The sequence below is a fragment of the Physcomitrium patens genome, chromosome 14, assembly GCF_059467195.1.
Source record: "Physcomitrium patens ecotype Gransden chromosome 14, ASM5946719v1, whole genome shotgun sequence".
Lineage (NCBI taxonomy): Eukaryota > Viridiplantae > Streptophyta > Bryopsida > Funariales > Funariaceae > Physcomitrium > Physcomitrium patens.
This window is the reverse complement of record NC_143423.1, coordinates 857,028-874,392: the sequence shown is the minus strand read 5'-3', so window position 1 is coordinate 874,392 and position 17,365 is coordinate 857,028. Positions and strand designations below refer to the sequence as shown.

General features: G+C 30.9%; 1 protein-coding gene across 1 annotated transcript; it reads left to right on the top strand.

The window, feature by feature from the left end:
• The first annotated feature begins 11,873 nt into the window (after positions 1-11,873).
• LOC112291171 (uncharacterized) lies at positions 11,874-14,449 on the top strand. Its single transcript, XM_024538259.3, has 4 exons — positions 11,874-12,418; positions 12,546-12,830; positions 12,995-13,379; positions 13,478-14,449. Exons 1-4 carry the CDS (start codon positions 12,279-12,281, stop codon positions 13,865-13,867), a joined length of 1,200 nt encoding a protein of 399 aa, XP_024394027.1. The 5' UTR covers positions 11,874-12,278; the 3' UTR covers positions 13,868-14,449.
• The last annotated feature ends 2,916 nt before the right edge of the window (positions 14,450-17,365 follow it).

The window sequence follows — 17,365 nt, the reverse complement described above, 5'->3', positions numbered from 1 at the left end:
AAAGTCAACATATATTGGAGGTCTTATAGAACATCGCCACGTGGCTTCTAGTTAGATAGTATATATAGAGGCAAGAGTGAAGCCCTCTTCACTCTTGTCAACTCCTTTCTTGCTTCTAGTCTAGTTTCAAGGGTCTCTAGTTGTCTTCTATTTTGGCAATAGCCATTCCAGTTTCTTTCTTAATATACATATTTCTATTTTGTCCTATTTCTTTTTGAGAAAAGTCTCACTTACTCTTTAGCTTTCATTGAGTTCTTGTCCTTGACACCAATCCAGTTATTTTAGGTTTATCCTTGCTAGAAAAATATAACCCTCGAATAGATTAGAATTCGCGTAAACTTGACTTTTCCAAAAGCGTTATTAATAGTTCTACGAACCAAGTAAAAAATTATAAGTCTAGTACAGTAAAACCCGTACTGATAGGTGCAAAAGTATTTATACACGCAGCAAAAGAAGGATCAACTTTTGCTATTTATGCTGCACCTATTTCTGAAAGCGTAAAGACTTCAAGTGGCATTCCAAGTCAATATCAGGATTATCAAGACGTTTTTGAGAAAAAGAATGCAGATATTCTTCCTGAGCATCGCCCATACGATTGTTCAATCGATCTCAAGGAAGGAACTCTGCCACCATTTGGACCAATTTACAGTTTATCGCAAGATGAGTTGGCTGAACTCAAGACATTTATTGACGAAAATTTAGCGAAGAATTTCATACGCCATTCAAAATCTCCAGCAGGAGCTCCAATTCTATTCGTAAAGAAAAAAGATGGATCTTTACGAATGTGTGTTGATTATCGAGGACTCAACAAGATCACAATCAAGAACAGGTATCCATTACCTTTGATATCAGGACTCCTTGACCAGTTGAATCAAGCTAAGATCTATACAAAAATAGATCTAAGAGGAGCATATAATCTAGTACGGATCAAAGAAGGAGATGAATGGAAGACTGCGTTTCGAACCAGGTATGGACATTTCGAATATAATGTCATGCCCTTTGGACTCACGAATGCACCAGCTGCTTTTCAACATCTCATGAATGATGTATTTCGTGAATTTTTAGACAATTTTGTCGTGTGCTATTTAGACGATATCCTGATCTATTCCAAGAACGTCGAAGAACATGAAATACATGTTCGTCAAGTATTACAAAAACTTAGAGATGCAGGATTGTACGCCAAGATGGAAAAGTGTGTATTTCACACTACTCAAGTTGACTTTTTAGGATACATCATTTCAAATGATGGTCTCATGATGGATTCTAAGAAAGTCCAAACAATCGTGGATTGGAAGATTCCAAGGACAGTAAGAGATGTTCAATGTTTCTTGGGATTTGCCAATTACTATCGGATCTTCATCAAAGATTTCTCATGAGTTGCAGCTCCACTTACACGCTTGACTAGTAAAGATAAATTCCAATGGAATCAAGAAGCGGAAGCAGCATTTGAAGCCTTGAAGACATCGTTTGTCTCTTCACCAGTCTTATATCGTGTTGACTTTTCCAAGGCATTTTTTATGGAAACAGATGCATCAGATTTTGCCTTGGGTGCAGTTTTATCACAAATGGGATCAGATGACAAATTTCATCCAATAGCTTTTCATTCAAGAAAATTCTCAGCAACTGAGATCAATTATGAGATCCACGATAAAGAACTTCTTGCGATCATGGATTCCTTTCAAGAATGGCGTCATTATCTAGAAGGTGCTTCTAGTCCAGTCACTGTGTATACAGATCACAAGAACCTCGAGTATTTCATGTCAGCACGCGTGTTGAATCGTCGTCAAGCTCGTTGGAGTATGTCTTTGTCAAGATTCGAATTTATTATCACTTATCGGCCAGGAAAACAACAAGGTTTATCCGATGCCTTATCTAGACGTTCTTATTTTACACCAAAAGAAGGAGATGCAGCTTTTGAGCAACAAAGAACGGTCCTCTTGAAACCGGAGCAATTTTATCTGCGAACAATGAAATCAACATTGACTGTTGATTCAACTTTTCTCAAGCAAATCCAGTCCAGTATGTCCTCAGACCCTCTTGTTTATGATATCGAGAATAATTCTTCCAAGTCTCATGATCCTTCTAAGTTTGAGTTCAAGAATAATCTATTATATTTTGAAGGACGCCTATATGTTCCAGAAGGAGAAGCACGTTTACGTGTTCTTCAAGCACGTCATGACTTTCCAGCAGCAGGGCACTTTGGATATAATAAGACTTTGGAACTCATATCAAGAGATTTTTGGTGGCCACAAATGTGGAAGTCAGTCAAAGACTTTGTACAATCATGTGATATTTGTTCAAGATCAAAAATTCCTCGTCATCGACCTTACGGACTTCTTCAGCCATTACCTATACCAGAACAACCATGGTCTTCTGTTTCTATGGATTTCATCACAGATCTTCCAAGCTCAAGATCTTATGATTCTATATTTGTGATAGTAGATCATTTCACCAAGATGGCACATTTTGTGCCATGTACAAAATCTATCACAGGTGAAGAAACAGCTAAGCTTTTCATTGATAATATCTATCGCTATCATGGATTACCTAAAGATATCATATCGGATAGGGGAACTCAATTTGTGTCAAGATTTTGGAGGACCCTTTTCAAGGTTTTAAAAGTGGACATAAAACTATCTTCGGCTTTTCATCCTCAAACTGATGGACAAACAGAGCGCGTAAACCAAGTCTTGGAGCAATATTTAAGGTGTACTATCAACTACCAACAAGATGATTGGACAACCCTTCTGCCATTGGCAGAATTTGCTTATAATAATACGGTACATTCTTCCACGCAACAAACACCTTTCTTTGCCAATTATGGCTATCATCCACGACTTGATACTTTTGATTTTTCAAAAGTTGATAATCCTGCAGCAGAAGATATGGCAAATTGGTTGTCAGAGTTACATGCAATAATGAAGACACAATTGAAGGAAGCTCAAGAACGACAAAAGATAAACGCAGATCTATATCGTAAGGAGCAACCACAGATCAACGTCGGTGATAAGGTATGGCTACTTCGTCGCAATATCAAGACTACTCGACCTTGTGACAAGTTGGACTATCGTAGGCTTGGCCCCTTTTCTGTTTCTGAACAGATCAACCCAGTTGCATATCGGTTACATCTACCGGAGTCAATGAAGATCCATCCTGTATTCCACGTATCTCTTCTTGAACCATATAAGACAGTGGATATACAAGGAAGAAGACAAATGCCACCGCCTCCTATAGAAGTAGATAATAATGAAGAATTTGAGGTGGAAGAGATATTAGACTCAAGGCGGCGCCGAAATAAGCTGGAATATCTTGTTCATTGGCGCGGATATGATATTAGTGAACGCACATGGGAGCCATCCAAGAATCTAGCAAATGCATGAACTAAAGTCAAAGTTTTTCATCAACGACATCCATCAAAGCCAAGATGAAAATCTCTCTTATAAAAGAGACAAGATTGAGGCAAGATAACATTCAATTTCCTATCCTTGTTTGTAACTTCTTTGCATTTGTGATGCTAATTAGATGGAGAGCCAACAACCAGCGGATTCAACTCAAGAACCTTCGTTTGCTGACCTACCGGATGAGACATTACGATTGTCACAACCTTCAAGACGACGCAATCGAGATGAAGATCTTCAAGAACGACATGTTCTTCCTCGAACAGATGGTGAGATACAACGCGTTTGGTATCACGATTTGGGAAGGGACTCCCGATGTTTGGTGTTTTTGCTAGAGGTAGGAACAACTCCTGATGGTGTTCCAAATATTCTATTCGAAGGAAGTTATGAAGGCCTCAATAATGATCAAATAACTGGGTGGTCTTCCCGCTCTGGTATGGGACACTACCGATGGTTGAGAGGCCCTATCAATCATCTTCGAAGAGAACAGAGATCAGAGTATGTGGCGAATACAATTCGTCGCATCATAGATTTCCTCAACATATGATGACCGCTCCTCGTGGAACTCGTCTCTAGAAGGGAGGGTAATGTCACGGCCATAATCATGTAAGCTAATAATTACATATAGAAATAGGTAGAAGTAAGTAAAAGTAGATAAAAGTAAGTTAATTGTATAATATTTAATATAGAAGCTTCCTAGAAACTTCTTAGACGCTGCTTTGACTTCATAGGTGTCTTTAATTGACTTTTTGGATTAGAAACGTGGTCAACAAGTTGGCCATGTGCCACACATGTTGTTAGCTTGAAGATCAAGCTAACTATGTGGCCCACACGTAGAAAAACTTGCCTTGTAAGTCAAGGCATGTGTCCTACAAAGTCAACACATATTGGAGGTCCTATAGAACGTTGCCACGTAGCCCCTAGTTAGATAGTATATATAGAGACAAGAGTGAAGGCTTCTTCACTCTTGTCAACTCCTTTCTTGCTTCTAGTCCAGGTTCAAGAGTCTTTAGTTTCTTGTCTTGTGGCAATAGCCATTCCAGTTTCCTTTTAATATACCTACTTGTTTATATTTTGACTTATTATATCGAGATAGCCTTTTGGTGTATATTTTTCCTCATCGAGTCTTTGTCCTTGACACAATGTTGATTATGTCTATGAAAGATAATATTATTCACCATGTAGACAACATTGACAATCCAACACAAGTGTGGTAAGTTTTACATAATTTATTTTACTGCAAGAATGCAATACAAATAATGCTTCTATTTAATCAACTACATTCTACCACTATGGATAAAGAAAGCTCAATTGGAGATTACATACACAAGATAAGCAAGATAATTACACATCTACATTTAGCAAGTAAAGAAGTACTTGAATCTAGACTTGTTTATATTACATTGAATGATTTATTTTGCACATATAAAGACCTTATCCAAGGTCTTGTAGTTCTAGATGAACTTCCTAGATTTGAAAAATTCACTGGAAAGCTTTTAGTCAAAGAATCCAAACGATGTAGTAAAATGGTGCAACATAGCAAAGTACTTCTCTTTTGAGAAATCAGATACAACTCCATTGAGAGAACATAAAGTAAAGAGTACATATAAAAAAACCAATAAAAATTAAGATGCTTTTTAGAAAAAACTAACAAAGCCACTAAAAGAAATAAAAGATATAATAATTGTAGGCAATAGAATTACTAGGCATGCAAATGCATTTGCCCTCATCAACCAAGAAAACATACAAATCAACGTGCAAATATAGTGACAATAGAAGAGATACTAAAGAAAGAATTACATAAAGAAAGCTAATTAGATTTTTTTGACTTTACAATACTAATAATGAATTTAGAAGAAGAAGACCAATCATCGTACCTTGATAGTGGAGCATTAATACATGTGACCGACAATAACACCTACTTTCAAAAGATCTCTACCACATCCCGCATTACAAGAGTAAAATTAGTAGATGGTGACTTCTACCTTGTTGTCTAAAAAGATCCTATAATAATAAATTACAAAGGAAAAAATTGACAAATCCAAAATGTACTTTATGTACTTGGAATCAAGAAGAATTTGTTGTCCATAGGTATAATTGTTGACCATAGGATACAAAGTTATCTTCTCTTTGGAAAAATGCTAGATAATGAAAGAAGGCTAAATTCTTTTGCTTGTAGCCAAAGGCATCAAGGACAACAAATCACGGCTCTACAAACTTGTGCCAAGAGAAAGAGAACCATAACTACTTATGATCAAACAACATGATGCCCAAATCTAGAATAAGATGTTTGGACACATAAATTGCCACTCTTTACATATTTTGTAGTAATGATCCAACAACATACTATACATATCAATGGAAAAGAGTTTTTGCTATGAATTCACCAAAGGCAAAGCACAAAAAAGAAGTTGCTCAAAGTCCACTATTACCAAATCAATAAAAAAACATCACTTATTGCATTCCAATTTATGTAGACCATTTAAAACAACTTTCTTGAGCAGTTCTAGGTACTTCCTTATAATAACAAACAACTATAATTGCAAAACATGGATCTTCTTTTTGAAATACAAAAACAATGTGATTGAGACCTTTAAGGAATTTCATCAACAAATCAAAAAAACTAAAGACAAGATATAAACACTTCAAACATATAAAGGAGATAAATTTTTATTCAATGATTTCATTTTCTTTTGCAAACAATAAAGAATAGTATGTTTCATCAGAAAGCCTTATATCTCATACCAAAATGGAATTGTGGAGCAAAAATATCAAATAATTCTTGACAAAGCAAAGAATATGGCTATTGATGCAAAGATACCTAATCTTCTCTAGCTGAAAGTAATTGCTACTACTACTTATTTGACAAATCTCACCCTATCCAAGACAAATCAAAATTTGTCACCAATAAAAATCTATACTAGCATGGTACTTGACCTAAAAAAACTAAAGGTCTTTGGATATACAATAAATACCTATAATAAAAAGAGCCAAGAAAAAAATTGGAACCTAAAGTACATTTATATATCTTTGTTAAGTACAATATTTGGACAAAGGATTACCACTTTTTCGATCTAGATAAAAATAAAGTTTTTTTTATCAATCAATGTGTGATTTAACAAACTTATATAGTATTCCTTCTCATTTCTTCAATGCCTAATGTTAAAGTTTTAAAAATCCCTTTTGAATTCTTTAATTTAGCTAGTAAAATCCACACAAGAAAAGATATATAATAATAGGTTGATATCAACTCACCCTTCTAAGATGCAAGCAATATTAGTAATTCATCTATGTAGCACTTCAATTCACCATCCTTGCCAAGCACCACAGGATTTAGTATTCTATCAACATAAAAGTCATTGAGACTCTAAGGAACATTGCACTACTCAAAATATTATATACTTTCTTTAGACACTACCTCAAAACCAAAGAATTTTAATAAGGCCTACAAAGACCTCATCTAGTACAATGCAATGAAAAGCAAATATAATTCACTTATTGACAATGGAACCTAGAATCTACTTTCTATACCTATGGATAAGAAAGCAATTACAACCAAGTAGATCTTTTGTACAAAAATTTTGGCATATGAGAAGAAACTACAATTGAAAGCAAGGTTCATAGTAAGAGGGTTTCAATAATAATAAGAGTATTATTTCTAAGAAATCTCCTCATCCACATTAAAATGGACTACAATAAGAGTAATTATTACTTTAGTAGCTATGAATTGTTGGAACATGCTCCACTTGGACGTCAAAGCCACATACTTAAATGGAATACTTATAGAAGAAGTTTATAAGACATAATCAAAAGGCTTTAAGCAAAATCAATACAAAAACCTCATATGCAAGTTAAAGCAAGAAATATATGGACTTTGACAATTTGAACAAGTATGGTATAGGGATATAGATTTGTATATCACTACCCTTAGACTTCATCGCAGAAATACAGATTATAATTTTTACACCAAAATTATCAAATATGGAATCTATATTATTTTAGTCTTTTATATTGACAATATAATGCTAATAGAAAAGGACACCACAAGAATGTAGTTAGTAAAAACATTATTAGAAAATAAGTAAAATATGTCAAATTTAAGATGTATGAAATTATACTTAGTGTTACAATTGATTTGCTTACACAACAAGTTGCAGATTGTGCAACATAGTTACACCATTAGATTCTTCAAGAAATATGACATAGAAGAATCCAATCCTTATTTTACATCTATAGAAGAATTAGTCCATCTAAATTTAGTAATATATTTAAAATCAACAAATACAATTAAATATCAAAGTCTTATTGAGAATTTGATATTTGTCACACACATTAGATTAGATTTATTGTACATAGTAAGTGTTTTTAGTCGTTTTATGACAAGGCCACTCTAAACTTATATAAATATGGAAAAAAAGGTCTTACAACATTTCTAAGGCATAAGCAATGAGGACATATTAGAGCAAAATAAAATGCAACTTGGTGCATTCTCTAGCTCTAATTAGGTACATGATCTAGATGGCAAGAAGTCAACAAGCAGCATATTTATTAAACTTAGGAAGTATCAATCTTGTGAAAAAGTAGGTTATAGCCTACAATGGCAACATCGATTGTAAAAGCAGAGTATAAATTCATGAGCAAAGCAGCAAAGAAAATTGCATGGACTCAGTCATTACTATACAACTTCAAAGTAAATATGATGGAATCTTCTCCTTTGCATTGTAATAATCTCAGTGCCACCAAACTCATTAAAAATCTATATTGCATATGTTAGAATCAAACATAACAAAATCCAATATCATTTCATCAAAAAAAAAAGGCTGCATCAAAAGAAAGCAATTCCAATACATGAAAACCTTTTAATATCCAAGAATAATGACATAACAACTTTAAGGAGAGAATACTCATTATACCAATTGTGATGATATCAGAGAGAGAGGGTTGGAGCATATCATTACAAAGCAAGTAATAAGGTCATCCAAAAAAGAGCCAATATTAGTAATTTAGGAATATTTCTTAAAAATAAGATAAACTTATAGTATGTCTTTTTAATCAAAAAATACCAAATAAATATAGAATAACATGGTGGCAACTTTGAGTAACAATATAGTATGTATATGAATATATTTATGTTCATTAATTAATGCAAGCATTTTGTCTCATTCTATATCTTGTGATAAATATGTTACAGTTTGTTGATGCAACATAATTTATTAAATTTAGATAATTTTTGATTTTATAAATAAATTTTTTAAATCAATTAAGAATCATAGAAATACTTATTGAGGTGTTAAGGCTTGAAAAATTGGATATTTAAGACAAGTACTAGAATTTGAATTATATCCATTATATTTACATATTCTACATCTTTGCAAAGATCCTTGTAGTGTACCTTTCACAATTTCAAATTGTGGGAAGTTACACTGTGTAGATGTCTCTACTTATGCAACACTTGGCTGTAATCAATTATAGGATTAAAAAGAGCATGGGAGTTGGGTCAATTTATAAATTTCTTAATTTTAACTATAATATTATAAATAAAAAGTTTAGATATTCTAATTCAAAATTTAAAATATTAATTATTTAATATAATTATTTTAAAATTTATTTTACTAATTAATATTTTATTGATTTAATCATATTATATATAGTAAATTAGAGATTATTTCAAGTAAGTTTAATTTTTTATTTATTTATTGATACATCAATATGATTTAATCATAAAATTAACATTATGCAAAAAAATTGATTTTTAAAAAAACTTCTCAAAAATTTAAATATTATATATAAATATTCAATAAATATGTAATTTCTTAAATTTTATTCATATATATATATATATATATATATATATATATATATATATATATAACTCAATTTTAATTATAATAATTCAAGTGAGCCTTTTTTTTATAATATTATATTAAATTTTAAGTTCCATAAGACATGCATAGTTTTTATTTTATCTTTACATTCAAGTTTTAAATTTTTTTAAAATTTATTTAGAAAATAATAATTATACCTATTTTTAAAATTACAAATAAATTCCATTTTTTTATAAGTAAATAAATTAAATAAATATTTCTATAGAAAAATGATAAAGTGATCCAAATTTTTACTAAGTCAATCTATATGTTTAAACCATAATTGTACTCTTTCAACCTCATCCTTATTTCTAGCCATTTCTTTTTTCTAAACCATCACCCTTGTTCTCAATGTTCCTAGCTCCCTGCTCTTGTTCTTAGCAATATTTGAGAATAAAGAATGGCTAAGAATAGGGGTGGAGGCTGCAAGGATGCAATGATGGTTAAAGTAGAATAGATCGCTTTAGTAAAAATTTGGGTTGCTTTATCATTCTCCTTTTTATATATCTATATTATTATTTATATGTTTTTAGTAAACTTTTGTTAAAAATATTTTCAAAGTAATTCATAATTTTGTTATATAAAAGATTTCATAAGTCATTTGAGAGTGAAAATTTGGTAATAAAACTAAGAATGATCTTAGTATTGCATTTATATATACAAGTTGCAAAAAGAATCACTTCATTTGTTTTAGCTTCTATTAATTTGCTAAAGAAAATATAATAAAATACCATTACAGTAAAATTAGTCACTAAGAGAGTTTGATTTTGCAAATATAATTATATCAAACCACATTACTATTGAAAGAAGATTTTTGGTTGAATTGTATTTATTATAATTAAATTTGATAACATTGTAATCTAAATCTAATAACTTTAGGAACTTGAAGAATTGAGCTATGAATATGAAGGCAACTAAAATCAAATATTTTTAAAATTAAATTTTAATATTTTTTTTAATACTTCAAAAATAGCTCAATTTTTTTAATTAAAGTCTAGAAAAATCTTATTAATAGTTAAAAAAATTTGATTCTTATTTTATTCTTATTTAATTATCATTGATCTTTTTAAGTAATTATTATTTTTTTATCTATAAATTAATATACTACATGTTAATTGTTAAAAGATTATATATATATAAGGCTGATTCCAGTTGATTCCGGTGGATGCGAGCCACCACCGACATCCCGGCGATGCACCAACTCACCCCCCACGCTTCCTTCTCTGCATCCCTCTCATTCATGCACACTTTCGCCCCGCATAAAAAAATAAAATCTTACTTTTACCTATACTCATCACATCTGTCATATGTATTAAACCCTTCATCTAAAGTGGCCTTTAAACTGAAAAGTCTACGAGCTTGTGGCTAAAAGCTGTGTGTAAAGGTTACTTCTTTTTTTAATTGAAAAGTCAAATTTTTGGAAGTCAAGGAGATAGTATAAAGTGTGAAGAGGTCATTACATTATACATATCTAATTATCTCTATTATTGTAGTTGAGATAGAATTTTATTTTTATTTTTATTTATTTTTTAAATCACATTTTATTTTGGTTTATTTGTTTGTTGTTGTCTTTTTTCATTTCTTCTTTTTCCTTCAATTTATAGTATGGAAGAGTGTTGAGTTTTTTTTTTTAATTAAATATTCATATAATTAAATTGTTGTATTTGTTAATAGAACATGTTTTTTTGTTGAAAGGTTGTAATAGTATTTAAATGGTTAGAAACTGCTTGTTCCAAAGTTACTTTTAATCTATTTTAATGTTGTTTTATTTTTTATTTTTTATTTTCGTATTTTCTTATTTATTCGAAAGTATTGACTTAAATTGGCATGATTCATAATATATTTTTAATGTTAAATTATGTTGTATTGTATTATCTTGACCTTCTTTTTTTTTACTGGAACTTCTTAAAAGTCAATTTTTAATATATATTTCTAACAAAATTCTATCTTTTATTTTTTCTTATAACCTTATAATCTCGTTTTTTTTTTTTTTTTTTTTTTTTTTTTTTAAGATTTTTTTTCAAAATTTCTTCTAATCTATCTTATGACATATAGTAATTGCATATAGTTTTTTTCCTTTGATAACTTTACAATCTTTAATTTTGAAAAGATTATTATCTAAAATAAATTTTGATGAATTATTCTTTTTCTAACAAGTAATTTTACTACTACAATAATAGATTTTTTTTTTTTTTTCTTCTAATCAACACAAATGATTTTTGAAAAACATAATGGCTAAAATAAATAACAGTTTCAGCAGTTCGAGCTGCGCTCAAGAGGATCACGCTCGAAGCCATCGAAACATCACATTCTCGGCCATCGAAGAAAAGATCTAATCTAATCAGTCCCCCCCCCGCCCCACCTGGATTGCGCTAGACTGATGAAAAAGCAGAAAAAACAAGAGCTGCAGAACAAGTCTGGTGCTGGGAAGACCCAGTCCCGCCATCGAGCGGAGCGCCTTGCGGAAAGCTTTCACGTCAAGTCTGGCACCCTAACAAAATACATATATATATATATATATATTATGTGCGCATCAGATCGCACCGTCGCAGCCTCTGGACTGGTGCCACCTAAGTTAGCGCCATCCGAGACCCATGCAGATTGATAGAATCCAGGTTTGAGAGGGAGAGGGTTGTGGGGGGAAGCGGGCACTGTCCACCAACTGATGTGCTCCATGCGTCCAGATAGTCGTTAAGTTGTACTTGGGAAGCTAGAGCCTGCCGAACTTCGCGCAGCGACAGTGTACGGTAGGAGAGCTGATTTCATCAGTTCTGATCTGGAGGGTTCATGCTCAATTGGTAGCGTATGTAGAGGGCCTGTTTGCGTCTCTAAGCACGCAGACGACGCTATGATGCAGTGTTGAGTAACTTGACGCCAAGCTCTGGGTGGAAGTTGGCCGATGCGACGCTGAAGCAGCACAACATTGTGAGCCGTGTGCTGGCAGTGATGGACTTTTTTCGACGCTGAGGGCAGTTTTGGTCACAGGAATTAGAGATTGAAACTTGTAATTTGATGCATGGAGCCACAGAGGATGGACAATCGGAAAATTCTTGGAATAGCAGATCTAGGGAGCTTAAAGAATCGAGCTTCCTACTTGCTGAAAGACAGCCTCAAAATTGCGCGTCTTGCTTTGGTGGATGTCACTACCACAGAACTGTACGCCGGTTTCACTTCGCTCCCAATATTCGTCTCTGATTATTCTCTGTATCTTGCGGTTAATGTTGCAGCCGAGATTTGTAGCCTTCTACATTGATTTATTTTGTGTAAACACTGATCGTTGCAGCCTGACGGAGGATGCTACTAACGCTGATGAGTGGGGGCCGACCACGAAGCAAATGGCTGAAATTTCGAAACTTCTAGTCAACTCTGAAGATTATCTGCGTGTCGTGCAAGTCCTCCACAAGAGGTTCGCTCTTAGGACCCAAAAATACTGGAGACAAATTCACAAGTCGCTCATTCTTCTGGAGTATCTGCTGGGCCACGGTCCAGATCATTTAGTGATGGAGTTTCGTGAAGACAAAGACAGACTCGAGGAACTCACTCGCTTCGTTTACGTAGATTGGAAGGGGTAAGCTGCAGTGCTCACGCCTTCAAGTTTCATTTTGCATATCGATATGAAATTAGAAAGAATCTCTGCGCTTTCCTAAATTGACAGCGCGCACACCCACACACATAAAAACAACAACAAGGAAAGTAGTGTTAACTGGTTGGTCTTCAACTTCTGTGCTGCAGTATTGACAGAGGCTCAGCTCTTCAAAGAAGAGCCACGCGTGTGCTTCATTTGCTGATGAATGAGGCAGCTTACATGGGGCACCGCACACAATCTCAGAAAACCTCGCGAGGCATTTCTGGTTTCGGTAGTGAATCTCTATGGATCAATTGTGATAGCCCAGAGTATGATCCTCACATTTTTAATCCCCGGAGCAAATTAGTTTCCGACGTATTACATAGCAATTCAACAGAAGAATCGACAATACTATTGGTCAACGAAGAGTATCGACATTCTACAATCCCACTTGGTGTCCAACAGACCCCCACATACTCAGATTCTGTCAGGGAATGGGAGGCTGACAACTTTTCGCCGAACACGAGCGAAAAAAGCTGGGGTACACCGTCGGTAAGTTAGGACTTCCAAATCAAGCATCTGGTCCATTATTGTTTCCAGGATTTCAAGTTCCCTCATCTCATGAATGCTGTGGATCTTCGATGATGCAGAGATCGCCAGGCGGTGAGAGCCCTAGTGCAAATGGTCGTTGCACTAATTCTTTCGGCAGTGATGGAAATCCCAACGAAGAATCACCATCTTTCGCCGCGTCATTCTGCAAGACCGCGCAAACTTCGGTCAAGGGTAGTTATGCGTCTGGAATTGGATTAACAATAATTGTCCCCGTGCCGCAGGACCAACGTCCACTGGCACCAAAATTCGAGGATCGTCATTCGGATAGTACCAGTCCAGTAGTGCAGAAATTGCCACCTCCTCCACCCACGGCAGAGTATAGATACGTCATGTCTCGGCCGCTTCAAACTAGTCCAATGACTACATCCCCACAATCCAAGAGAGCAGAATTGAAGCGCGATACAACACCGGATCTCATCGTCCTTTGACTGCAATCCAAATTGTGGCGTCTGTTTATGGTGCTCGTCAACAACATCATTGACCAAGTGGGTACAATCAAAACATCGTCTTAGTGCTCCCAGATTACGAAGATAACCACGGACTGATGACCTTCAAACAAATTCAAGTTCGAAAGCACTGCCGATAACAAGTTCATGCGAAGCCTCGCCGGATCGTGATCAGTTGAGACATCATCACCGACACCGCGAGCAACGATATGTTTTGTTTATTAGTTTTGCATTTTTGTTGTAACGGAGCCATGTTCGATGAACTTTTTTGCATCAGTTTAACGGTAAGAGATAGTGAATCAATCCCAGGTCGACAAGGTTCACGATTTCATGTAAGAATCCAGAAGGAGAAGACAAAACAGTTGTGTCGGTATAATGGCATTTCGAACAATTCAGTGAAGTCGTAGAAAAGTTTACGTCATGACATCTTTGTGTAAAATAAGCCCATTTTGTAAAAGTCTATTTAGTAGGATGAACAATAGAGCATTGGGAGAGATATTGAATAGTATATTTTTATTTTTATTTTTTTATTAATAGAATTCTGCATTGTAATAGTTTAATCAATTTTAGATCTTTGTTACTTAATTATTTGAAAATACCATGAAATAAAAAAATAAATAAAAATTCAGAAATAACTTGTTTCTATTTCAAAACAATAGTTTTTCAAAGAATTAAACTTACAAAATTGAATTTATTAAAAAAATTACAATCTTAAACATACTATAATTTTGGATTTAAAGGCAATTACATTAATCATTTTAAAACTCTTTCATTTCAAGTATGTTATTTTTCAACTATTAAATTGGATGCATTTATTTCGAAATATAGATTTTGAAACAAAGTTTAATTTTTTTCCTATTTATAATATTTCATTTGAATTCTAAAAACAATTTAAAATGTACATATATATATATATAGAGAGAGAGAGAGTGATAAACTATTAAATATATTGAATTATGCAACATGGACATTTTGATATTTTATTTGAATTAAATAGACACCTTTGGATTTTTTTTTTTTTTTTTTTTTTTTTTCAAATATATCTAGCTTAGATTTTTAGAAATATACATATAAATTTATCACTATAATAATTACACCAATATTTTACTAATTCTGGGTTTTCTTGTTTCTTCTTGAATATATATATATATATATATATATATATATACATAAACTATTTTTGAATTCAAAAATTAACTAAAAATTATACATATAAGAAGTTGACTTTTTCTCAGTATAATATTTTATAGATTAAAATTTTATAAAAATTATAAATTTTTAAAATAAATTAACATTCTCTAATGGTAGCAAAAGTATTGATTATATTTAAGTTAGTTCAAACAAAAAAAAAAAAAACTAGTTAATTTGTTTCATAATAGAATTGATTGGTAGTTTATGTGGTTAGAAATGAGTTTTGTTTGTTTGTTTGTTTTTTATTAGTTTTATTTTTTACTAGAGTTCAAGAATATATAAATTTTAAAAAAAATCTTTTATCACATTTTTTTCTTTAAAGCATTTAAAGATGAATTCTAATCTTTATATGAAATATAGAAAAATATTTAAATTTTAATTGCTAATTTATAGAACTTTACATATAAAAAATTTAAAATTATAAAATTATGTATAGTAAAAATTTGAGTATTTTTACATGCAGCCACGATATATTTTAAAAGCAGAAAAGATTGAAGTGACGCATTTGTTACAGTCATATAAATTATTTTTAATTTAAAAATATTTGACATGAATAGAACTTATTAAAAGTAATTGTTTTATTATTATTCTATTTAACACAAAGTATTGCCTACCAAAGTATTTTTTTATACTTAAAATATTAAAAAATATTAGTCCTATAAAACTATATAAATACCATTTAATATACTAAAAGATATAAAAATATGTTATAATTTTTAAATTTTAATTATTTAAATAATTTATTTTATAATTAAATTTTTTTATACTAATATAAAAATTTAAATTTATAATTACAATATAGAACATCTAACCTAACGTATTAATTCAATCAGAGTATAAAATAATTAAAAAAAAAAAATTATAGTTTGAAAGTTCTAGTATCAAATATTACAAGATATTAATTTTTAATATCATTTCTTATGAAATTAAAAGTAATAATATTATTTTATGAAAATAATATTATATTTAGAATTAATACATCATAAAATAAAATTATTTTTAAAATTTTTAAAAAAATCTTTGGAATACATAGAATATTAATATTTAAATAAAAATACTTAAAAGATATTATATTAGTTTAGTTTATTTTATTTTAAAATAAATTAAAAATATGAAGCAAAAAAACCAAATTTCTAATTGTATAAATAATATTTAAGAATTAATTTACATTCTTTTAATATCTTTTAAATTATTTTTAAGAAGTTTAAAACTTAATTATATATATAATTATATATTATTATACTTACATATATATATATATATATATATATATATACACACACACACACACACACACACACATATATATATATATATATATATATTGATCAATTGAAAATACTTAAATTTTAAAAAATAAAATAGATAAAATACTTCAATAAATTTGTTGAGTTATTGTATATATTAATTAAATATTTTTTAAATATAAAAATATTTAAATCTACATATATAAAAGTACAAACTTAAATATCAATCCTTTGTAAGAATTTTTTTTTCAATTACATAATAGTTACAAATATTTTAAAATAAAATTAATTCAAGTAGAATTATTTTTTAAAAATAAATTTTAAAACGTTGAATTTATTTTATTTCATATTTTTTTGAAATCATCATAAATTATTTTACTTTAAATTTTAATTAAATAGAAATAAAATATATCAGAATTGATTACAAATTTGTACACACAAAATATATACAATCCAGTAGAAACATGTAATGTAAGTGGTTCTCTTCAAAGTTGAAACTATGTCCACTAGAGCATATACATAAGAATTTGATTGTACTAGAAAGTACACATACTATGCAGCATAGTGTTGTACATAGGATTTTGTAACAAAAACTTTAAGAAACTCCATTTCTAACTTTAATGCCTTCACTAAACTTACATTAAATTGGACCTAGACCAACCCATAGGAGCTACTTAAAATTTGGCAAGCAAAGTCTGCCAAAAGAATTCACAATATAATCATATGATAAAAATAACTATTATAATTATAAAATCATTTATAGAATTTCATTTTATACTAGATTATTTTTGTTTGGTTATTATGTATAAAATTAATTTACATAAGCTAATATATTTTATAGTAAAAAAATTAAACAAAAAAAATGGTCTTAATAACATTAATATAAGTTTAAGTTAATTTAATCAACTAAATATCTAATCATAAACTAGAGTGCTATAATAGCAAAATGTCAAGTATTATATGTTACACTTATTAGTGGTATTAAATTTAGTAATAAATATATATTTTGTAATTTTTTGAATATAAAATATGATTTTATCTT